The sequence below is a fragment of the Cottoperca gobio genome, chromosome 5, assembly GCF_900634415.1.
Source record: "Cottoperca gobio chromosome 5, fCotGob3.1, whole genome shotgun sequence".
In the NCBI taxonomy this organism is placed as follows: domain Eukaryota; kingdom Metazoa; phylum Chordata; class Actinopteri; order Perciformes; family Bovichtidae; genus Cottoperca; species Cottoperca gobio.
Window position 1 is genome coordinate 26431686 of NC_041359.1, and position 25339 is coordinate 26457024.

Consider the following 25339-nt stretch of genomic DNA (forward strand, 5'->3'; position numbering starts at 1 on the left):
GCACATTCTTCCCTCTTCAAAAGTCACTGCACTGCCCTTTAAAATCTAAATGTCATGACATCCGGGGAAGAGTTTCTGGTGAAACGCAAGATGTAATCAAATGAACAAATGTAAGAAATACATTTTATTGTATTTCTTATTTGACTTGAATTTATCTTTCAGTTATTACAGTATGCATATGGTATAATCTATATAAGATAATTCTGAATATAGTACAGGAAACGTTTTGTTCTCTTCTTCAAATGTATTCTTAAGCTGCTGCCCACCACACACACATGTTCCCTCGTTCATTCTACATTAATTCACGACACTCTCACACCTATGCAATACAACGACGGTGCATACACAGGCGGTGTTAGGACGCACAGTCACACCTGCTTGATTCAGTATCTCTCCTCTCACACTCTCTTGCCAAATAGTCTCCCAGTCACTTCTAACTCTGTCTGGCTGATGGCAGTCAGCCAAATGGAGCCGACCGACTCATAAAAGCTCCATCCTGTGCCATAAACCAGAGACTAAAACACACTTTAACCACGAGTCGATGGAGAAAATGTGTTTTCTGTTGTGGTTCAGGACCCTCGGGGCATGGATACATTAAGACGCTGATATACAGCTCCAGTGAATTAAAGAGCTCGAGCTGCATCAGCCGACTGACGCACAATCCTGCCTGCCGATTTCTGCAGTGAAATTATACTGGCAAGCTGTATTTGCAGAGGATCTCTGCTACAGTGGAAAGTCGAAAGGAACGTTTATCAATCATGAAGATGCTGATCTGTACTGCAAAAGACATGATGACATGGTTTGATCAGCAATGAAACAAGACTAATCAGTTGCTGATGAAGGCAAGCGTATGAAGAGAAGATGAAGACAAACACAAGATGTAATCTTAACAATAAAGTTATAATTTACCTTGAACCAATACTCATTTTTACTGAGTAGAGTTTGAACGCATCATAATATCTCCATAGACCTTTGCATGCACCCCCTGGGCCGTGTGCCGGGTCATCTCTAGCATTGTTCTTGTCAGTGGAGAAATCCTCTGAATGAACCTGTATTGTTACGATCGTATCGTCACTGTCTCTTTCCTTTTCCTTCCTGTTTCTGTGGCTGTAGGTTCGTTCATGGTGGTGAATGCGTCGGGTCGGGCGTCGGGGCAGAAGGCTCACCTTTACATGCCCACCCTGAAGGAAAATGACACCCACTGCATCGACTTCCTGTACTCCCTGTCCAGCCGGGACGGAGCCAGCCCGGGCACGCTCAACGTCTATATCAAGGTGTGTGTGTGTGTGTGTGTGTGTGTGTGTGTGTGTGTGTGCGAGAGTAACTGACTGCCAGGGAGGAATGAATTGACAGATGTATAAACTGATAGACTGAACAGATTAGGCAGGTAAATAAACAAGAATGATGTTTTCTGTCAAGGAGGGTTAGAAGGGTTGAGTGAGGGAGACAGGGAGGGAGAGAGACAGGGAGAGAGAGAGAGACAGGGAGGGAGAGAGACAGAGAGAGAGACAGGGAGGGAGAGAGACATAGAGGGAGAGAGACAGGGAGGGAGAGGGACAGGGAGGGAGAGAGACAGGGAGGGAGAGAGACAGGGAGAGAGAGAGAGACAGGGAGGGAGAGAGACAGAGAGAGAGAGACAGGGAGGGAGAGAGACAGGGAGGGAGAGAGACATAGAGGGAGAGAGACAGGGAGGGAGAGGGACAGGGAGGGAGAGAGACAGGGAGGGAGAGAGACAGAGAGAGAGAGAGAGAGAGAGAGAGAGAGAGAGAGAGAGAGAGAGAGAGAGGGAGAGAGACAGGGAGAGAGAGAGAGAGACATGGAGGGAGAAAGACAGGGAGAGAGAGAGACAGGGAGAGAGAGAGAGAGACAGGGAGAGAGAGACAGGGAGGGAGAGAGACAGAGAGAGAGACAGGGAGGGAGAGAGACAGGGAGAGAGAGAGACAGGGAGGGAGAGCGACAGGGAGAGAGAGAGAGAGAGACAGGGAGGGAGAGACAGGGAGAGAGAGAGACAGGGAGGGAGAGAGACAGGGAGAGAGAGACAGGGAGAGAGAGAGAGAGAGACTGGGAGGGAGAGAGACAGGGAGAGAGAGAGAGACAGGGAGGGAGAGAGACAGGGAGAGAGAGAGACAGGGAGGGAGAGACAGGGAGAGAGAGAGAGACTGGGAGAGAGAGAGAGACAGGGAGAGAGACAGACAGACAGGGAGGGAGAGAGACAGGGAGAGAGAGAGACAGGGAGAGAGAGAGAGAGAGACAGGGAGAGAGAGAGAGACAGGGAGAGAGAGAGACAGAGAGAGAGACAGGGAGAGAGACAGGGAGAGAGAGAGACAGAGAGAGAGACAGGGAGGGAGAGAGACAGGGAGAGAGAGAGACAGGGAGGGAGGGAGACAGGGAGGGAGGGAGAGAGAGAGACAGGGAGAGAGAGAGACAGGGAGGGAGGGAGACAGGGAGGGAGAGGGAGGGAGAATGACAGACTTCCATTAAAACCTCATCTATTTCCTTTTAGTAGGGACACAGTTAAGCATAGTGTACTGCATTTAATAGTATGGTTAATGCAGTGTTTGTGCAGTTTTTAAAACACATTTGATTTAATATATTGTGTATTTATAGTAACCACACACATCTATATTGAGAATAAAAAGGAAATGAGTCAATACATGCACACAGTAAACATTAGGGATAGGAAGCAGGGTGTGTGTGAGTGTACATTGATTTATGCTCTGAGTGAGTGTTTTATATTATGATCTGAATGCACTGATGGACAGATGGGTGGAAGAAAGAGCTGTGGGTGGAGGCTGGAGTGTTGAAGGGACAGACTAGTGAGTAGAAACTCAGGGTAAAGATGGATGAGAGGGATGAAAGAGTATAAAATGACATAAAGTGATTGCTGAAGATCTGAAAGTGACTGAGCATGTGGATTATCACTCGTCTGTGAAGTAATCGACTAGTTAATTAACCGATTAATAAGGATACAATGTTAGAAGATTAAGGATTTAAGAGTTAATTGAATAAATACAGTTAACTAATATATTATAACCAGTTACTATAAGTTAAGATGGGCTTTATGCAGTAGTAAAATCCACGTGGATAAAAATAAGTGCTTGGGATTTATCATTTAGAAAGCAATGAGCGTTATCACCTTAGCTTTAACAGGGATTACAATAGATACAATTATTAATCATTACAAATGTAACTTTTACTTTAGTTTGCAGGTACATTTATCCAGTTTTACTTTGCGATACCTGCAGACGCTGTGTTATTCTGTTCACCTTGTAAAGCTCGTGTTGTTGTTTTCTGTCTCTCCTCACTGTCTGCCTGCAGGTGAATGGAGGCGCTCAGGGTAACCCAGTATGGAACGCCTCTGATACTGTAACTGAAGGCTGGGTGAAGGCTGAGCTGGCCATTTCTACATTCTGGCCTAACTCCTATCAGGTAACACACACACACACACACACACACACACACACACACACACACACACACACACACACACACACACTTTTTCTTTCCGTCTTTGAACATCCATTAGAAACATCACTGCAAAGGCTGATTTCAATACATATGTATGCATAATGAAAACAATAGAACAGTAGGCTATATACTTATAATTATGCAGATAAATGATAAGACACACTTTAATTACGATGCTGCCTGCTCCTCTTTGTCCAATATGTCAGTAAAAGAGAATCAAAGAGATATTATACTCCTCGTTTAATGTAATTGAGATCTATAATCACACTCTCTAATTGCATGTGCCAGGCAGATATTTAATATTTATTTAATATGTCAATATGTCAACTGTCCTGCTTGAGGCAGCTTCTCTGCTTTTCCCCACCACAGTTAATTAAATATGTACTTTCATTTATGGACAGTCAAGTGCAGGAGATGCCTTTGTTCGTTTTTGACTCCTGAAAGGGACGATACAAAATATTTTTTGCTAAACTAACAATGTTGTTTGAAATATGTTTTCAACCAATGTCACTTAAACGCAGCTGTCTGTGGACCATTTACATCGTTTGTTTGGCTTGTCAAAGCAGAAGTAGTGCAGGTGTTGGTAATAGCATTGATTAATGATCACTATGTCATACACATGACCATGAAACTGCATCACCTAACTGGTAGGCTCCCTTTCTTAGACTAACAGTATCAACCTGTGATTTTCCTGCTATGACATGTTCAAATGTCCACCATGAAAAAGTACTGTTGTTTTTCAGAAGTAGTGTGCAGCAGTGAATATTTAAAGCAGCTTTAACCGACAGAGAGACTCACAGAAATACACATTAAGCTAACCTGCTATGGCTATCATGTTAGCAAACAGTCGCCTTATTGCACATCTAGCTGAAACGGAACATAGATAGGCTATTCCTTTAATATATTTTCATGAAGGACTGGCTTTGCGGCAGTGTCAGTCTGAGAGTGAGAGAGTTAGCAATCCTGTGTAAGTTAGTGTACAATTAGCTGCAACGTTAGCTACATAATTAGCTGCTATGTTAGCTACACAGTTAGCTGCTACGCTGCTACGTTAGCTACACAGTTAGCTGCTACGTTAGCTACATAATTAGCTGCTACGTTAGCTACACAGTTACCTGCTACGTTAACTACACAGTAACCTGCTACGTTAGCTATACAGTTGCCTGCTACGTTAGCTACACAGTTACCTGCTATGTTAGCTACACAATTAGCTGCTACCTTAGCTACACAGTTACCTGCTACGTTAACTACACAGTAACCTGCTACGTTAGCTACACAGTTGCCTGCTACGTTAGCTACACAGTTACCTGCTACATTAGCTACACAATTAGCTGCTATCTTAGCTACACAGTTACCTGCTACGTTAACTACACAGTAACCTGCTACGTTAGCTACACAGTTGCCTGCTACGTTAGCTACACAGTTACCTGCTATGTTAGCTACACAATTAGCTGCTACCTTAGCTACACAGTTACCTGCTACGTTAACTACACAGTAGCCTGCTACGTTGGCTACACAGTTGCCTGCTACGTTAGCTACACAGTTACCTGCTACATTAGCTACACAATTAGCTGCTACCTTAGCTACACAGTTACCTGCTACGTTAACTACACAGTAACCTGCTACGTTAGCTACACAGTTGCCTGCTACATTAGCTACACAGTTACCTGCTACGTTAGCTGCTACGTTAGCTACACAGTAACCTGCTACGTTAGCTACACAGTTACCTGCTACGTTCGCTACACAGTAACCTGCTACGTTAGCTACACAGTTACCTGCTATGTTAGCTGCTATGTCAGCTACACAGTGACCTGCTACGTTAGCTACACAGTTGCCTGCTACGTTAGCTACACAGTTACCTGCTATGTTAGCTACACAGTTGCCTGCTACGTTAGCTACACAGTTACCTGCTATGTTTGCTACACAGTAACCTGCTACGTTAGCTACACAGTTAACTGCTACATTAGCTACACAGTAACCTGCTACGTTAGCTACACAGTGAACTGCTATGTTAGCTGCTACGTTAGCTACACAGTTAGCTGCCTGGTTAGTCATTTGAATCAGTTTTACTTTTGAAAAGTGTAGTAAGTGAAAAGTAGGACATTTAGAGCCTTTAGCAGCAATAAAGCTAACATACTTTGCATCCATGTCTATTGTTTTTGTGTGTGTTGGGAACAATTATTGTTTATTGTTATTGTTATGAACAATTTATTGTTAATAGTGATATGTCAATAAAGCTAACCCTTGGTTGGAGTTGTACATTTAGTTTCATCACAGGCCTAACAGGTAGTAAATGACCAACCATGGCTCTTTCTTCTTGGAGTATTCCTAAACCTCATATGGAAACTTAAAGATGTTGCTATATAATGATTCTCGTTTTGTGTGTGTGCGTGTGTGTGTGTGTGTGTGTGTGTGTCTGGTTCAGTCCGTTTAATGTAAAAAGACATACCCTGCTGTGATGTTTTATTGTGGTAGTACAAAAGCAACTGTGATTTACTTAATGACTGAGCTATGTTCAGTAAATGAAGGCACCCCCTGTCGATGTGTGTGTGTGTTTTCCTCCCTAATGAGGAGTCACCTCCCATGGAGATATTACATTTTCTTATAAAAAAAAAAGACAAAAACATTGTCATATTAAATTCCAGACAACTAGGAGGATAAGAACACACTGTGTTTTTTGAACAGGCTATAGTTTTAGCATCTATAGTGAGTGCTGCATGCGGGTTAGAGTGTGTTATACCACCTGCACTTAGTTGGAAGATGAAATGTATGATTTCATTTGCACTATAACTGAAAAACACATGTTAACGTTTCCCTTGTTTGCACAGAATTACAAGATAAAAAACAATTTTTTCCATATTTTCATTGCATGTTTTTCTCAATTTGATACACTCCTGGTCTGTGGCCATGTAAACACAGTCTGAACTGCAAGATGAGATTTATTTTTTTGACTTACTGGAAAAATCACTGCCAAACTTTGGATTCTTTTGATGAGGCAAACACGGACTGTAGTGAGTCAAACAGACTGCATACAGACAGAAAGCTCACAGATTATCTGTAACATTTATAGGTCTTTATTAGTACGATAGAAAGTGAGTCCAATGTTGAAATGTGGTTGTGAAACAAGAACATAAAATATACCACTGTATTTGATATCTAGAAACTTGACATGCCTGCCACAGCAGGGATTTATTTTTTGAAGGAAAGGAAAAGGGTAAAGTCTTCCCATAAGTGTTTAGTATTCAGACTGAGCCCCATCTTATACTGTTGAGGATCCTGGCAAATACAGCACAGACGCATGTGAGCGTGTGTGTGTGTGTGGGTCAGAAGTGCATGGCCCTTTGACAGCCCTGCTGACTGCCTGTCACCCTGAGAGTGTGTGTGTAACGTAGGGTATGTGGTTAAGAAAATGTAAAAACAGAATAATCATGTGACGAGAGAGAGAAGTGGAGAAAGACACAAAAAGAAGAGAATAAAAATATCTGATAGAGAGAAACAGAAAGAAATGAGAGGAGCAGGAAGTATTAAGAATGGAGGGAGAGGCAAGACCAGGAGGTCTGATTGAAAAAAGAAAGAGAGAGAAAGATGAAGGAGGAGGATGAGATAAGGGAAGACGAGAGGAAGGAGTAGGAGGAACGGCATATGTGGTCGGCATAAGGAGAGAGACAGAAGGATGAAGTGAAGAGAGGAAGAGTTGCTGACTTTCAGGACAATATTCCCCTGGGGTTTCCATATGAGCTTCTCAGGGGCGTCAAGATGTTGCAATTTAGTTTTGTTTCATTACTTTTATAGAACACTGGCTCAACAAGATTCTTTCTTTCTGTTTTGCTTCCTTCCCCTCTCAGGTAATATTTGAAGCGGTTTCAGTTCAAGGCCATCCAGGTTTCATCGCCATCGACGACATACGAGTTCTGGCTCACCCCTGCCGTAAGTGTGTGTGTGTGTGTGTGTGTGTGTGTGTGTGTGTGTGTGTGTGTGTGTGTGTGTGTGTCTCGTAATGGTTGACACTGCACAACTGTAGCCCCACTGAGCATCATCTGTTTTATAGCTATCTCGCTCTTACACACATACACACACACACATGCTGTGTGAAGGACAGATTGTGAGGCTTGCAGACAGATTGCAGAGAGCCAGGAAGAAGGTCCAAACTCAGGGTCTTCATCACTCAAATCTGACAGAAACACTTTGCTTCACAGAACTCCAGACTGCTTACTGCGACACTCTGTGGCCTACTTACCTCTCTGTGTCTTCTCCGTAGTGCTCGCTCACATTCTCACTGACTATTCTTGTGTTGTGTTTCTTACATCCAAGTATTAGTTTCTAATTTAATTCATTATTACTGCCATTATACTGGAGTTTATTGAAACATAACGTACTGGTAGTCACTCTTAGATAGTGAGGTGGAGTTTATCATTTGATTCATTTTATTTGTCTTTGTTTTAGATATATTCACATTAGTTTCTTCAGGTTTTTCTTCCCATTTCTCCCCATATCCCAAGTCTTCCTCATGCTGCTCGCCTTTTTTTCCGTTCTGTAAGCGGGCCGGCTTACTGGCTGGCACCGAACTCTTAGCTCATCTGTGCTAATCACTAATCAGATTAGTCAGAGTGGGTGAGTCCACGATACAAAAACAAGAGGAAGAGAGTAAAGGTATTCACTATGCAAGAATAAAGTAGATGACATAAAGACAGGGAGGAGAAAAGAAGAATGTACAAAGAAGGACACGTTACTAACAAAAAAGAAACTTCATATCTAAGTTCTTGTCATTTGTAACAACCTGCCCATTAGTGTCAGGCTGAATTATCATTGTTAAATGATCGATGCATACTCTGTTAGGCTTATCTCCGTCTGCAGACAGTCAAAATGAAATTAACCAGTCGCTGGCTGGTCTCAATGCCAGGCCAAAGTCACCCAGTGTCTGGCAGTCGGTCTCATTGTCTGCCTGCTCATCTGTCTCATAACCATCCCATGAATTTCTCTGCCTTGCTCCAGACAGCAACATTACGCCCTGTTTGAACTGGATTTATGTTGTTGTGGGTTTTCCTGCAAGTGTTGTGTGTTATTGCCAGTTGCATCTGCTTTTATAATCCAGTGTGGATCTACCATGACTTCAATAATAAGATCTTTCAGTGGCCTGCCACTGGCTTTAATACATGATCATGAAGACCTAATCAGACATAATTTATTTAACCTTTGGGTTGCTCTGAAGTGCCAAGTGCATGAGACAAATCAAACAAAGCTTGAGACTGTACGGGTACTAAGGAAGAACATCAGATCCTTGTGAAAGTTCACAATCAATTCAAAAATAGCCTTTTTTTATTCTCCCTGAATGTTTACACGTTGTCTGTTCACTGTGTATGTTGCAGGTAAAGCTCCTCACTTCCTGCGTCTGCAAAATGTGGAAGTGAACGTGGGTCAGAATGCTACGTTTCAGTGTACCGCGGGAGGGAAATGGTCTCAGCACGATAAACTCTGGCTACAGGTTAGTACCTCCTTTACCAGTGAGCAGGAACGATATCAGCAGAAAGAGTAAATGCAGAACTTGTACAAAAGAAGATCACAATGCTGTTAATGTTAATACTTTTGTTGTGTTGTTGAATGTATTGCTGCACTGTGGCATAGCCGAGTGTAGTAACTAAAAAGTCTAGTATGCAGTACTTATAAAGGGAAATCTATAGAAAAATAGAATCATTATTTGTTTTATTCTAAGTAATAATACACTGCAAGATGTCCAGATATGCAAAAGTATGAGCGAAGGTGAAGAAGGCCAAAAGGAAACTTGCTCTGGAATTTCCTCCACTGGGTCCATTATGGCTCTATACCATGCCCACTTACTACTGTGTTTGTCATTCATTTCAAGTGTAAATGTAGTATATAACCAATTACTATGTATGTTTCACAACCTGAAGTTGAGCAGAAATACTTGTTATGGTTACCTGACGTTATATTTAATGTTAGGCAGTGATTTACGACAGTGATTGAACTCTTGACCAGAACCTTACGTTAAGTATCGTGTTATATATTATATGTTTTGACGGAGTCCCTCCATCAAATCAGAAACAACAATCTATTGATCCATCTAATATTGGATTATTCAATGTTGAATATTCTGTAAAAGGTCAAATTCTATTTAGAAAATTAAATAAAGTAAACTCGGGCAATCATCCCCAGTCATCCCAGCTCTATTTCAGGATTGATTAAAAGTCCTTGTTCTGCTGTGCACCGATGACTCCATCTCTGTATGAGTGACGTGTGTGTGTGTGTGTGTTCCGTGTGCATCCATGCCTATATAGTCATTCTCGTTTACATGTGCACTGGCAAGCGTTCATGCTTTTACTGCACATGAGTGTGTACAACTGAGAGCACTGCTGTGTACAGTAATTACATTTGCAATGGAGAGCAGTGACCCTCCTGACTTGAGGCCTGTTGGGGAAAGCATGTTTCTTCAAATTGGCAGATAATACTACAGTGGTAAAGAAGATTGGATCTGGAGATGTGGGGATCATATGCAAAGCTGTACGGATTTTGGTTTCATGTCTGACTTGTTCTGTTCAAATTGCCTGTTTCCTGCCAGTTCTTTGATATCAATATGGGGTCATTTCTGCGTTATTTGTTGATGCATGTCTCTTGAAATGACTGTTCATTGATAACATTTGAGGAACAACTACAGAAACTGTGAGAGCAGCGGTTTCTTTCTAATGATCAGACTCACCAGATCAGGCCTCACATCATGGCTGAATATTGAAACCAATTGTGCCTCAAGCAGCCTGCAGTTCTGCAAATGACGGCTTGATGTACTCAAGAAAACTCAGACATGTCAATGAAACGGCCTCAATTAATATTTTTTTCCAAGATAAAACGTGGAACGTGTTGCAAGGCGTTTGCCGATGATTGACTGGTCTTTTCTGTGCCGTTATGCAGCAGTGGAATGGCAGAGACACGGCGTTGATGGTGACCAGGGTGGTGAACCACCGACGTTTCTCCGCAACCGTCAGTGTTGGCGACACATCGCAGCGCAGCACCAGCCGGTACCGCTGTGTCATCCGGTCCGACGGCGGCTCAGGGGTGTCCAACTACGCCGACCTCATCGTTAAAGGTACGTCCAACTGTTTGTCTTCTTTCAAGGAAACTACACGTAGGAGGTAAACTATCAGCCCCCTTAAAACCCGGAGTGAAAGAACAGCTGATCAGCGTGGATGCAGTAAAGTGGGACAACTTTTTTTTGAATGTAGAGAAAGTGAGAAACAAGCCGGGGTTGTGGTTGTCTAGTTTTTATATGTGTGTGCGTGTTTGGCTGTTGCTCGTTAGAGCTGCGAGAACGCTGAGGACAGAATACTGAACAGATGTCAGAGGAGTGACTAGAAGTTACAATGAGACTCCTTTCACTGCGTTTCTGTGTGTCTGTCAGTGTTTCACTTCATTTTCTCATTTCTTTACTCTTAAGGTTTGTGGTAGATGGCAACAAATTGTTTGTTCATTTAAAATAAAAGTGTTGAGCTTCCCATTTCTCTCAGAACAGCAGTAGTTCAGCAGGAATACAGTAACAGGTGGGATGTATACAAAGAGGTTCTTCACCTTTTACTCCCCCATAAACCATTTGGCCGGTCCGGTATTGTGTTCTTAGTTTCCATGTATTCAAACCCACATAACTCTATTTTAAATTCTATGTAGGAATCTAAAGTTTCCAAAGAATATGTATGACATGTTACACAAGTAATCCATTTTCTATGTTATGTAATTGGTTGGTAATAAAACACACAGTGTAGGCTTTGAGTATTTCACACAGTAAGTAACATGATGTTACCAAACACTACTGTCCTTTATTTACACTTATTAATTTCTCTTCTTTCACCCCAAATCTCTTCTTATTGCCTTTGTCCCTCCTGTATTTATCTGCGACCCTCGACTAATCCCCTCGTGGAGGACATTCAAATCCTCTAATGCAATCTGCTCAGCTGTGCCCTCACACTCAATACAGGGCAAAACATATTATTAAGGAATCTCTGTGATTTACCATCCCACTCTCCATCCCATAGTTCATGTAAACAGGAAATACAGGGCTGTCCTGCGGAGAAGGATATTGGTGTACTGAGGAGGAGGTTGTATAATGTTGTTGTAAGGCCTTTGATAGAATTATAGCATCGCAGCTATCTGTTTTTGTCAGACGTAATTACATTCCTTTACCTGTCTCCCTGTCTCTTTCTATTGCACTCTGTTGACTCATCTTTCTTTATCCATGCCTCACTTCACCATCAGCTCGTGGCCTTGTCTCTTGATAAATTGTTAGCATACGACCAGTAAACAGATTGCATAAAGTGCACTGAGTCTGCTATCGGTCAACATGGTGTTTGCTAATACGTTAGCATGAGCTTGCTATCACTCAAGACTTAGTGGTTAGAACATAGAATACAGTGGACCTTATGCTAAAAGACTTGACCCACAGTTGCATGCTTGTGTGTTAGCTCGGAGCCCTCTATTAGGCTGATGTAGCCTACACAATGTGTGTGACGATGTTACTGAGACAGTGTATGAAGGTGTTAGCGCTGTGCCTGCTCTTCAACATTCAGCTACATGCTTCTGTGTTAGCTCGGAGCCCTCTATTACTGTAGCCTACACAATGTTACTGAGACAGTGTGTGAAGGTGTTAGCGCTGTGCCTGCTCCTCAACATTCAGCTACATGCTTCTGCGTTAGCTCGGAGCCCTCTATTGCTGTAGCCTACACAATGTTACTGACACAGTGTGTGAAGGTGTTAGCGCTGTGCCTGCTCCTCAACATTCAGCTGCATGCTTCTGCGTTAGCTCGGAGCCCTCTATTACTGTAGCCTACACAATGTTACTGACACAGTGTGTGAAGGTGTTAGCGCTGTGCCTGTCACTCAACATTCAGTTGCATCGTTAAGTGCTGGCACTGAGCCTCCTATTAGCCTAAACAGTTTATACTTAAGTAGTAGAACAAAGCCAACTATGCTAAAGTGTTAGCAATGTGTTGTCACTTAGCCTCCTGTCACTCCCCATAGAGTGCTGACGTGTGAGCACTGACCCACTTTCACTTAGCTGTATGCTACAGTGTTAGCACAGAGCCGGCTCACTCCGCATAGGCCTACTTATCACAACCTCCTATTTGTATACTTGTGTTTTGTCACAGAGCAGAACAATTGTTTTCCTATCTTTCGTAGCCTTTAAACCACAAGCTAACCATCAAAACAAAAATACTTCTTAAGAACTTTGTATTCTTTTTCTAGCTGTCCTTGACCAAGACACAGAAGCCCAATGTGCTCAGTCACTGTAAAGCTGCGTTTATGCTTGGCTGCTTGACATTCTCCGGGGTTGTCTTCTGACAACATTCTGTGTTGCACCTCGCCCTATATTTATACCCTGGGAACAGAGGTAGCAGCGCAGAGAAATGGTTTTGTAGAAAGTATAAAATGCCCACAGACACTTTGTCAGGGCAATTTATTATCATATGCTGTTAATTATTGTCCTTTTTTAACAATAAAATGCTTTCAGTGAAGTTTGAATTGTCTGAGACGATTTGACAAAAACATATTTCTATTAAATATAGAAATATTTCCATGTAGTGTAATGGGGATTGAACTGTGTTTGGTTTTTAATGGAATTTAAATTGCATTACTGAAATACATTTAAATGGAGAGATGTGCCATTTAAATGATGTTCTCAATGCATATTTGGTATGAATTATGCTGTTAACCTTATTTGGTGTGAAGGATGTTTTAATCTTGAGGGAGACCGGAGTGTGTGTGTGTGTGTGTGTGTGTGTGTGTGTGTGTGTGTGTGTGTGTGTGTGTGTGTGTGTGTGTGTACGTGTGTGTGTATATGTAACACTGTATGTGTGAGTGTGTTGTTATGATCAGATGACTGAAACTGTCATTACCATCTGTTAGAAGAACCCACAGACTGCACTCCTGAGAACGTCCGAATGTGTGTGTGTGTTGCTAACCCTGCCGTTTTTGTTTCTGTTTTCGATGTGTGTGTGTGTGTGTGTGTGTGTGTGTGTGTGTGTGTGTGTGTGTGTGTGTGTTGTGTGTGTGTGAAGCTCAGGTGCTGTCAGCCATGCATAGTGCCAGGGGAGTAACCCATGCCAACACAGTGAACAAGAGAGAACCGTGTGTGTGTGTGTGTGTGTGTGTGTGTGTGTGTGTGTTACCTCTGGGTGTGTCTATCTGTACGCCTTTTCATTTGTGTTTTCATGTGTGAGGTGTCATGGTTGTTGTGTGTCCAAATTAATCTGTGCGTGTACTTGTGTGTTCTCCCGGGCTGCTCAGTGAAATCAGGGTTAATTAGTGTGTTGTTCAGTCAGGTGTAACCGAGGGAATCTGGAGAGAGACTCTGCTCATGTTACAGTGCCCTCTCTGTCCGCTTTGTGTGTGTGTGTGTGTGTGTGTGTGTGTGTGTGTATGTGTGTGTGTGTGTGTGTGTGTGTGTGTGCGTGTGTGTGCGTGCGAGCTTATGTTTGTCCCACATGGTCATGCATGCATGTTACTGTAATCTGTGAAACGACACTGCTGGCCGTGTAAACAGATTATGTTTTCCTTCTTCTTAAAAGCAGAGCTGACAAATGAAATACATGAAATGACTAAATACATTCATAAATATGTGAACAGAAATTAAAAATATTCTCCAAACGTCTAGATGTTCAAATTCTAGTAGCAGTGTTGAAAGTAAAACTTACTAAAGTATCTAAAACACATCTTTTGACATTATTCTTGTGTTCTGAATAACACAAGTGGTACGTTGTTTATAATATATGCTGTACCTTTTAGTGCAAACAACATTAAATCACAATCTTATTGTGTAAAGTAAACTATCCTCTGGACAATACGCTTTTAATTATAAGTTTTAATGCACTTTTCATCAAAGTTTTAAAGAATTAGAAAACTTTCCCAGTACAACAAACAGGCTTACACAGCAAATTAAAAATATCATTGCACAATTTAACAGTAAGAACATTTCTATTGTGAATACAACAATAGTTTTTACATTCTTTATTGTTTTGTAAATACATTGAAGAGAAAGAAAGAATAACTTAATACTTTGTTTATGAAATAGGGCTTTCATAAACAACTAACAATTAAATGCTGTGATACAAATGGAAAGATTAGCACAATGCACGGATTACCACCATTATCTTTCAGTTGTTTTTAATTATTAATTCATATCCTGCAGAGAAACACGGGAGAATCAAAACAGATTCTGCTTTCACTTCACGCCTTCGTCTGAACCATCAGAAAGAGGAAAAAAGCAAAAAAGAAGAAGACGTATTAAATTCGATGCTCGACTTCACACCTCTACTCTCGTACGTCCATCATTCATCATTTCCTCACATCCTCATTTTACTCGTATTCACACGTCCGCCTCGCTTCACGCCTCCCTTAAAGTTAATACTGTTTATTGTTAAAGGGAACACGCAGCGGCAGCAGTTTGTTGTGAACATAACCTCGTCCCTCGCCTTAAAGAGGAGAGAGAAGTGTCACTTAGACTGGAATAAATGGGAGTGATCAATAATGATGCATATAAATATATATATGTAAATATATATATATATATATATATATATATATATACACATGGAGAAGAGTAAATAATAGAGAACACAGAAAAGAAGAGTGTAAAAACTTTTGTAAGAGTCAGAAAATTATACTGACATTTGTAACACATACACACACAGTGTCCAGATTGATCGGCCTAAAAAGGATGTCCTTGAAAAACATGTCAGTGAAAATGACAAACACACACACACACACACACACACACACACACACACACACACACACACACACACACACACACGTTTCTCATTTGTACTAAATGCTCCAGGGCAACAAGGTCTCCACCATACCCCTGGCTGTGTGTGTGTGTGTGTGTGTGTGTGTGTGTGCACGCGTGCTTGTGTGTGTGTTTGCGAGAGTTTGTGCGCGTGTGAGGATGCTGACATGTCTGTCTCGGGGAGTATACGTGTAGGCTGTATTTGGGCTCTGTATCTGTGTGTGTGTGTGTGTGTGTGTGTGTGTGTGTGTGTGTGTGTGTGTGTTATGTCTGTTAGAGATAAGACTCAGTGGGGTGTAGCAGAAATCTAGGAGAGCCACTGCTAGACTCTGTGTGTGTGTGTGTGTGTGTGTGTGTGTGTGTGTGTGTGTGTGTGTGTGTGTGTGTGTGTGTGTGTGTGTGTGTGTCTATGAGTTCCCCAGGAATACTGCTATATCTTTCTAAGTCTCCCTGGGTGGTCATAAAGCTGATTGTAGTCTAAGAATTAGACCCATACGTGCCACCACAGTGTGTGTGTGTGTATGTGTATGTGTAGGTGTGTGTGTGTGTGTGTGTGTGTGTGTGTGTGTGTGTGTGTGTCCATGTCCATAGAGAATTATTTTGCCCAAAGCTCATTCCCGACATCTTCTATGTGTCTGTTCCCTGATAAGGAAATCAATAAGAGAGTGGACAGCTCAGCCCTACGTGTCAGATTTGTGGAAGCCAACTGACGCTCTGAACTCCCACTGGGTGTGAACGCAACCTCCAATTTATAAGAAAAAATGAGATGTCAAACATTTGAAAAGGGACACATAAGCGATGACAAACATTTATAGAAAAGTCACAGTTAAAATAACCAAGCAGTTGGCAGGTGTATCGTAACATTTAGATAAATGATTCCAAGTAATCGCAGAGTAGAAGAATAAAGAAAGTAGTACAAGGAAGTACAAACTGCACGATGTTGCTCAGGGAGAAAAGCTTTTGTGTTAAAGAGAGAATTTGCTCCTTGAATATTTCATGTGAAAAGTTTTGCAAGTTTGTTTTTCTGCCTACATCAGCCAGTGTGTGTGTGTGTGTGTGTGTGTGTGTGTGTGTGTGTGTGTGTTTTAATAGAAAATAATCATACACTCCACCTGCCTCTGTAACCAGCTCCTTAGGCTGTGATGGCCGGCTTGTCATGTCGTTGGTATTCCATGTCCATCGCTCTTTTTTACGTGCATTGTCCTGTGTGTGTGTGTGTGTGTGTGTATGTATGTGTGTGTGTGTGTCAGAGAAAGTTGACACTTCACATAGAATTTCTGAATAAAAATATAAGTAATGCATGAACAGGTATGGTGAGCAGAGAGAAGGACTGGAGGTGATAAAAGGAAAGAACAGGAGGGTCAGTGAGGAGAGGAGGTGAAAAGTTAACCAAAGACTGGAACGCAGAAGATGATAGTGAGGAAGAGCGGGTGAAGTGGAAAGAAATCCTGAAGATGAAAGAGGAGAGGGAGGAAGAAAGATGATTATGTGAGTAATATAGAACAGTTTCTGCAACGACACCAGTACAAACGTAGACAAAGTGGGAACCAGACCAGTGGAAGAGAGAAGCTGACAGCTTTAAATCTGTCACCACACGCGTGTCATTGAACTCCAACCTGCTCACTCGCTGTACATTCATGTTTATAAGAGCAGCTAAACGCCAGAAAGTGTAAGACGCAGTGAGCGGGACGGACGTGTCCACTATGAGTGTCCTGCTGTTCGATCCTGTAAAGCTGACACATCGGAGACACATTCTCATTTCATTAAACAGTTTGGGAATATTTTTGTGACACTAAGAAGATTAACGTCTCTTTAAGGCTCTTTGTCGCCGTCAGTCTTCAGAGTTTACGCTCCATCTGGGACTTTTGTCCTCGGCAGCTGACAGGAAGCGAGCAGGTAGAAGTCGACTGTGTTGTTCGAGGACACCGTGACAGAAAGTGACGTGTTCATGTGACACAATCTCACACGTTTGGGGACATAAGCTTAAAATCAAATGATGAGACGCGTTTGCTTTTTAACCCTCGTCTGCTTAATATTATCCTTGTTGACAACATTAATAAGCATTAAAATGAAAGCAGTTGAATTGCGATAGCCACATACGGACATCGAGGTCAGATGAGGGCTGCACGAGGTGCTCAGCTGTCTTTGCTGTAGCGTGAGGACGACAGCTTCACATTTCATGTGTGGAAAAGAATCACAATCACAATTTGGTTTATTGCCAAGCAGGTTCTCACATTTGCTTTGGTGTGTGATGGTGCAAACATGAACACAGTAGGAGAAATGAAAAATAAGAGCAAATACAGAAATAATACTAAAAAGAAAACTTCTATAAAATACTTGCCTTTATAAGTTGAAGTGAAGTTAAAACTTTGTGATTTCACTTTGAATAAGACGTCTGTGGTTTTGTTCTGCACCAAACAAGCAGCATCCACAACCAACCGAGACACTTTGGTTGAGGCCTGCTGGCGTTTGGATTTGTGAGAGGAGCCCAGGTATACCTAACAACAGGAATGATTACAGTGAGGCAGCATGAGTAACTCCAGGGCGCCGATCCACTAACGTTAACACAGTTATTACTAATGTACACTTGTGCTTTCATAACGTAGTGGATAGTGAACAAGGGTAGTAACGAGCATCATAAACTGTATAAGTTAGTACTGCAAAAAGAATGATTGTAAGTAACCCCGAATACTTTTCACAGTTTTAGAACTGAAAGGCTCAAGAGATGAAATGACTCGAGTAAGTGTGTGTGTGTGTGTGTGTGTCTGTGTGTGTGTTGAAGATGTGTGTTTTCACGTCTGCGTTGGAATGTGTTTGCGTGTCGATGTGTGTAAAGAGGTAGCCACAGTGAGTTTGCTGTGAGGCGTAGATAGTCAGATCTTATTTCCCACTTTTCTTCGCTCTCCATTGTGAGTGTAAAATACACAATGTCCCCAACTACCCCCCCCACCCCACCCCCCACTTTATTCTCTGTTTTGGTCTCTCTCTCTCTCTCTCTCATGTCTGTCCTCTGTGATAGATGGAGGTTGTGTCGTGCTGTGAGTCTTTTGATTAAAGTATTCTTTGTGACCAGGCAGTGGAGAAGAATGTTCCCACTCTGTGTGTGTGTGTGTGTGTGTGTGTGTGTGGTGTGTGTGTGTGTGTGTGTGTGTGTGCGTGCGTGTGCGTGTGTGTGCGTGTGCGTGTGTGTGCGTGTGAGAAAGTGCTGAATTCATTATACCAAGTAACAGGCCTGAGGGAGTATGGGGTGTGTTACTCACAAGTGTATATGCACACACACACACACACACACACACACACACACACACACACACACACACACACACACACACACACACACACACACACACACACACACACACTCAGCATACCTAAAGAACTCAATCCCCAGGATTTGGAGAAATGTGTTCATATAAAAGTCAGTAACAGTTCTTAGCTGGTAAATAACACGGAGAGACTGCGCGAAAGAAAGAAAGAGAGAGAGAAGTATTGACTCTGATTTTGTCACATCATGTCAGCGCCGTCATCGGACATCTGAGGAGGTTCTGACTCTGAATTAGCTGCTGATGCAACACACCTGGTGAGAGACAGCGATTGAAAGCGATGAGCCGGAGCACCAGTTGTCATCTGTGTCACACTAAAACAATCCAAAAAGAGTTCATGTTTTTTTCATACGACTTTGTAGAAAAAGTTGGAACTTTTCCACCTCAAACATTTTACAAAGCCACTGAGGACAATGCCCGGGCAAGTCAGCACGTCGCTTGAATACTGAGTTGACGGGTGAGTCAGATCTTTTCCCCTCAAGTGGAGTGCATTCATGAGGGTGAGGTGGGAACACAGTCATATTACATTTGCAGCCACCTGGACCAGGCTCTCAGGTCACAGGTAATATCTGTTATACCAATGTATGTACCAATACAATGATCCAATTATCCAAAAGCACAATGCAACTTGCATTAGCTATTACTTCAGAGTTATGAACTGTTGTATTTTCTAATAATATTCTGTCTGGCTTATGTCACCATGAACAGAGAGCCTGGATGGTTCAGATGCACAATCTGACAGCTCTGCAGTCAGGAAACATCGGCCTGTTGATTTTTAGAAGATACTTTAGTATCTTTGCATCGTCTTTTTTAATCCAAATCATACGGAATGACACCATTGGTTGACTACACTTTACATACTGGATATATTATACTAGACATATTGAATGATGACCTTAGCCAACGGATTCTATATGTTTTTTTTTCCATTTTGACTAACTAGATGTACAGCACTTTGCAATAAAACATATCCAGTATAAACTGGGAAGATCATATTGGAGCTGGATCGTGTGTGTGTGTGTGTGTGTGTGTGTATGTGTGTGTGTGTGTGTGTGTGTGTGTGTGCTTATCACTTCTCTGTGAGATGAACCGCAAAGTTCAAGGAGCTGTGAAATAGACCTGGAATGTATTACTGATAAGACGGCAACATACTGTACAGAAGATTAACTGAAGAAGGAAATAATTAATTAACAAATAAAAAGTGTGCAGGGGGGGGGGGGGGCTGTTTCCAACTTTATACATGTTTCAAACAATAACATGTTATTTAATTCTGTCCAGCTGAAATACAATTGAAATTGACTCCTTAAACACAACCTTTAGGAAAATAGATACTTTCTAAACTGCGTATAGAGACATAAGACACTTTCTTAACCAAGTTAACAGCTGGGGACTTGAACGCATCGCTAAAAGAGTCAGACGTGGCAAGAAACCAGTGAACCAACATCAGTATTGTTATCATAACTAATGGACAGAACTCTTAAAATAAAGGACCCACGTTGTAAGAAACTTGTTGCTATTTTATTTTAAGAGAAAAAGTAAAATTGGCAAAAACAAAGTACGCTAACACTAATTGTCTTCTTGTTAAGTTGCTTTTCAGCGCAGAACATGTGACTGAGGTTTCCCTTCAGCAGTTTATACTAAAAAGATTTGATTAAAATCCATAGTAAGGAAACTTCGGAGGAAAGAGAGGTTCTCTCTCATCCTTACAATCATTACTCTCTCTCCCCACTGTTGAAACGGGAGAAAGATTTTGCTCGAGCGATTGTCATTTTCGGTGCAAATGATTTTTCCATCTTTTCAGCAACCTCGGTGATATCTTCCCTCTCCTCTCCGGTGGGCCGATCCCTCGTTTATCTGTCTCTCCATCACTTTCTTTCTCCCACAAACTCCCTCATACAGATACGTACGCTTTCTCTTATCTTTGAATCAGTCTCTCTCTGAGAACACTTCAGCTCAGGGAGATTTAATAGCACTTTTGGATTTGCCGCAAACAAATATGTACACACTCAGAAACACACTCATGCTATAAGGCATCTTATAACCTGCCAGTAGAGAAGAGGTGTAAATAAAACTTATATTACCAACAACACTACTTTAAAATGTCATTTATAAATGTATAACTGTTATGTGTTCGGTCAGCTATCTTAAAGGCACTAATGTCCTCTGACTTTCTTTAAAATAGGTTTATTGTGTAGGGAAAGACAGGAAGTGTAAGGAAAGACAGGAAGTGTAGGGAAAGACAGGAAATGTAAGGAAAGACAGGAAGTGTAAGGAAAGACAGGAAGTGCAAGGAAAGACAGGAAGTGCAAGGAAAGACAGGAAGTGCAAGGAAAGACAGGAAGTGTAGGGAAAGACAGGAAGTGTAAGGAAAGATGGGAAGTGCAAGGAAAGACAGGGAGTGTAAGAAAAGAAAGGAAGTGCAAGAAAAGACAGGAAGTGTAGGGAAAGACAGGAAGTGTAAGGAAAGACACGAAGTGTAAGGAAAGACAGGAAGTGCAAGGAAAGACATGAAGTGTAAGGAAAGACAGGAAGTGCAAGGAAAGACAGGAAGTGTAGGGAAAGACAGGAAGTGTAAGGAAAGACAGGAAGTATAGGGAAAGACAGGAAGTGTAAGGAAAGACAGGAAGTGCAAGGAAAGACATGAAGTATAGGGAAAGACAGGAAGTGTAAGGAAAGACAGGAAGTATAGGGAAAGACAGGAAGTGTAAGGAAAGACAGGAAGTGCAAGGAAAGACAGGAAGTGTAGGGAAAGACAGGAAGTGCAAGGAAAGACAGGAAGTGTAGGGAAAGACAGGACATGTAAGGAAAGATCTGAAGTGTAGGGAAAGAGAGAAGGGGATTGACATTGGTCCGGCCAGCCTGGATTCTAACCAAGGACTTGCTGCTCAAGGCGTTTGTATCATATGCTATGCACCCTATCGCTTAACTATCAGGACGCTTTTCCTCGATCGTTTAAGGATCTGTTTGTGTCAGGGTCAGCCAGAACTTCTTTGCGTACTCTGGTGGCCTCGGCATCAGGACGACTGCTAACAAAAAAAGGCATAAAATGTGCAAAAGCTGACGGTGTACAACATGGATCTATGTTGGGCCCTCTGCTGTTTCCCCTGTAAATATCATCTATTGTCAAATGTTGTATATCTTGATGCACATGATTTACTCTCATTATTTACTGGCACTGCGAGTTGCTCCTGATCTAAAATGTGCACTTGAATTAAATGAAACATTTGTGAACTTGTTGGTAAAATATGATAATAATAAGTCTTCACTGGATTATTGGAATATAATTTGTAAATATAAAACTGCCTCCACTTTTTGGATAGGTTGTGTTTGCCGTTCCTATTACCATCGTCACAGCTTCATCTACTGCAAGTGGGGGGGAACCTTGTTCCTATCAAGGGCCATTTTTTTTTTTTTACAACATCCTTCGAGGGCCATACTCATAACCTCTGCAGATCTTTTTAAGACACAGTCCATTCATTTCACCTTTCTTTTATGCTAAATGCAAAAAAGCAACTTTTTTATCCATTTTGATCTTTCTGTTTAAGAAATCAGCAATCCTTTATTAGTCCCACAACAAAAGAACATATGAAGTAAAAAGGCAGTAAACAATAATTAAATAGAATAAAACACAATATAAATAGCCTACCAAGAGGTTGATAGAAAATAAAGTGAATATTGCACATTGTCACGATGTGGTGTCGGAGAGGACCCAAAAGCAGTTTAGCAGACGATAATATAACAAAAAAGCTGAATCCAAAATACAGTACGTGCAGGTCACGAGCAGGACACGAGCAGGACACGTGCAGGACACGTGCAGGACACGAGCAGGACACGAGCAGGACACGAGCGGGCATATAACAGACACGTAACATGAACAACAAACCCACAAAGAACACTGAGACAGACAGAGATATATACACAGACACTAAATGAGGGAACAAGACACACCTGGGGGAGAAAGGCAAAAACACAAGGGCAGGAAGTAGAAACAACAGAGAATAGGTAATTAACAAAATAAAACAGGAAGTACAAACACAACACAAAACATCTAACGAACAGGCAGATTGTTACACACACATGGCAGTGATAACTGCACAAATTATAAAAAGTGAGTATTGCACATGGCAGTGATAACTGCACAAATTATAAAAAGTGAGTATTGCACATGGCAGTGATAACTGCACAGCAGTGGTGGGACAGTCTGTTCTTGGTGTGGGGGTCTACCTCTCTATCTCTCCATGTTTGTATGTTCCGCTCTGCAGAGAGCTGCTTGTTGGACCAAACTCCACCGAAGAGCGTTAACTTTATCCAAACACTCGTCCTCTCAGCTCGTGCAGTTCAGCATGTTTCCTGCAGTAATGACGCTCGAGATTATTTTTCATCACCGCACAAACGAGACACAAAAACTACTACAACTACAACTACGCACAAACTCGACTCACTGGCCTTTTATTTCCACAGAGAAATAATTGTTCGTCCATTTCTCCTGGAAAGTGCGACATTCCACATCTAGCTTTCTCTTCTTTACACTCTCCACGCTGCGTTCACTGATGTCAACGACCGTCTCGTTTAATATTGAAGTTTTTTTATATGACGTGACCACGTGATGACACGTTCCGCTCGTGTTGTGTTCAAAGACCCTGACCTTGGCCAGGAAAAATAGTCAGTCGCCCGTTTAAAATATAGCCGTCTAGTTTTTTTTGCTAGCGGATTTTTTTTGCGTGCGTTTTATGAATGACCTCGAGGGCCGGAGGTTCCCCACCCCTGATCTACTGTATATGATATCATTTAGCTTTTCCTGACTTTCCATACAGTATTTTATCTACAGTACAAATCCATTTTTGGAAAATTGTCATTGTCCCAGCTGAGGTAAGCACAGACAGTTCGTTTCCGTTCAGCTGTTGGATGTGGAAGTAGAGCCTCTTGCTCATTACACTTGCTTCTTAACTGTCAGATTGATAATTTTACCATATATTATGTGGACTAACTCTCAATATTATTCATGCACACTAGATTAAACAGGCACCCTAACACACATAAGCAAAAACAAAAACACAAAAGAAAGCATTTCTAGTCATCTTCAAATATTATGCTGCGATCGTAATACAGTGCAGCAAAGATCCATATACTTTGTACCCTCAGGGCGTCGTAACGCTTTTGACTGTGCAATGCGTCTTCTTCCTACATCAAGGCCCCATGATACACAAGATAAAACCTTTATAGAGCCAGGACTACACACACACGCATGCACACACAGACACACGTACATACACACAGAGGTCTTTATTGGCCCACAATTACAGCGCTGTACTCCTGCTGTATCCCATTTTAAAACTTCATGAGCCCTGCTTGTTTTTATTACAGTGTCAGTGCGGCTCCTGCAGAGACAAAACGCTGCAGACGTCTCCTCTCTTCGAGTTCATAATAATATCTGACTTTTCTAAATTCTAACTCTTTTTAAAATGTAAAGAATTTTATGTTAGGACCCCTGGGAGTTATTGTACTTATGCCCTAACCACTTATCAGAGGCAGAAACACTCAACGTTGACTCGCTAAGGTTTATGTTCTACAATGTTTACATTATCAACAACATTATTTTTTGCATTTTCCTCCAACTAAAGACAAAACGGGAGGGAATCTCTATTTCTGTATTAACAAAAAATCTTTGTTAATCCAGTTTGACAGCATTTTATTTTAAAATGCAAATTTCACTTGGAACTTTACAGAAATGCATCGAAACATTCAAGAATGTTCAAATAAAATATTAAAAAACACAAAGAAATATTCTAACTTGGTGTGCAGATGACTTTAGAGTTAACTGACAGCGTAGAACAAAGAGACAACTGTTGCTAAGGAAACGTGCATGCTAATATACCACATACTCATTTCTTTATTCACCGTCTGCTTCCTGCTCGTTCTCCCAACTCGTCACATCTCGTCGGTCAGAGTCCGTAAACTATTTCAGTATTTGTCTGTGTGGGTGTGTTTGCAGCTATATGTGTGTGTTCTTACACATCACATGCTTATTGTAGTTAGTTAGCTTAGCTTAGCTTATTGTGTGTGTGTGTGTGTGTGTGTGTGTGTGTGTGTGTGTGTGTGTGTGTGTGTGTATTTCTAAGCTAGCCTCCAGTTCCAAATGTGTGTATGAAGAAGTACATGAACCTTTATGTGTACAAGCAAACACAGGCCTCACTTTGTGTGTGTTTACATTCGTACAAGCTACAAATAAGTGCATCTATTTTGTATCAACACACGTGTGTGTTTGTGTGCGCGTGTGCTCTCTCCGTGTCATCGCGGGTGCCAGGTTGTGTGCCACTGGGTGGCCTGTGTAACGCTCCACTGTAAACGAGCTGGCAAAGGGAGGGAGGGAGGAAACAGACGGAGGGAGGGAGTGATTGAACGCTCTCGCTCCTTCTTCCTGTTGAGTAACATCGGGGGAAGTTGTTGAATGTGAATGATGTTAATGAAGATCCAAGTCTCTGCTTAAGAAGTTGTAAAACACAGTTAGCACGACGCTTTTACAAGAAGCTGACAGAGATCTCATATGTTTGGTGTATTTACAACAAACTGCAGTATCTGCACCCGGCCAGTTTGTAAATGATGTTGCTGAGCTTCAGATATTCAAACCTTTCTGAGAAACACATCTACATGTAAAACGTGTTTATTCAACCCACCCTGCTTCTAAACAAGGGAAGGAAATTGATGTATGATGACTCCATTATTTCTTTCTTCCAGTCAATCACCCTTAAATATATCCTGGAAC

The 25339-nt window shown here is 41.7% G+C and overlaps 1 protein-coding gene across 11 annotated transcripts in view; it reads left to right on the forward strand.

Moving 5' to 3' along the window:
• ptprt (protein tyrosine phosphatase receptor type T) overlaps positions 1–25339 on the forward strand; it is a 275177-nt gene that overhangs the window by 58026 nt on the left and 191812 nt on the right. For all 11 annotated transcript variants that reach the window (XM_029431023.1, XM_029431025.1, XM_029431026.1 and 8 more), the window contains exons 3-7: positions 1114–1274; positions 3319–3429; positions 7314–7395; positions 8835–8950; positions 10390–10564. In XM_029431023.1, the coding sequence (XP_029286883.1) occupies positions 1114–1274; positions 3319–3429; positions 7314–7395; positions 8835–8950; positions 10390–10564 (645 nt within the window). The remainder of the gene's footprint in view (positions 1–1113; positions 1275–3318; positions 3430–7313; positions 7396–8834; positions 8951–10389; positions 10565–25339) is intronic.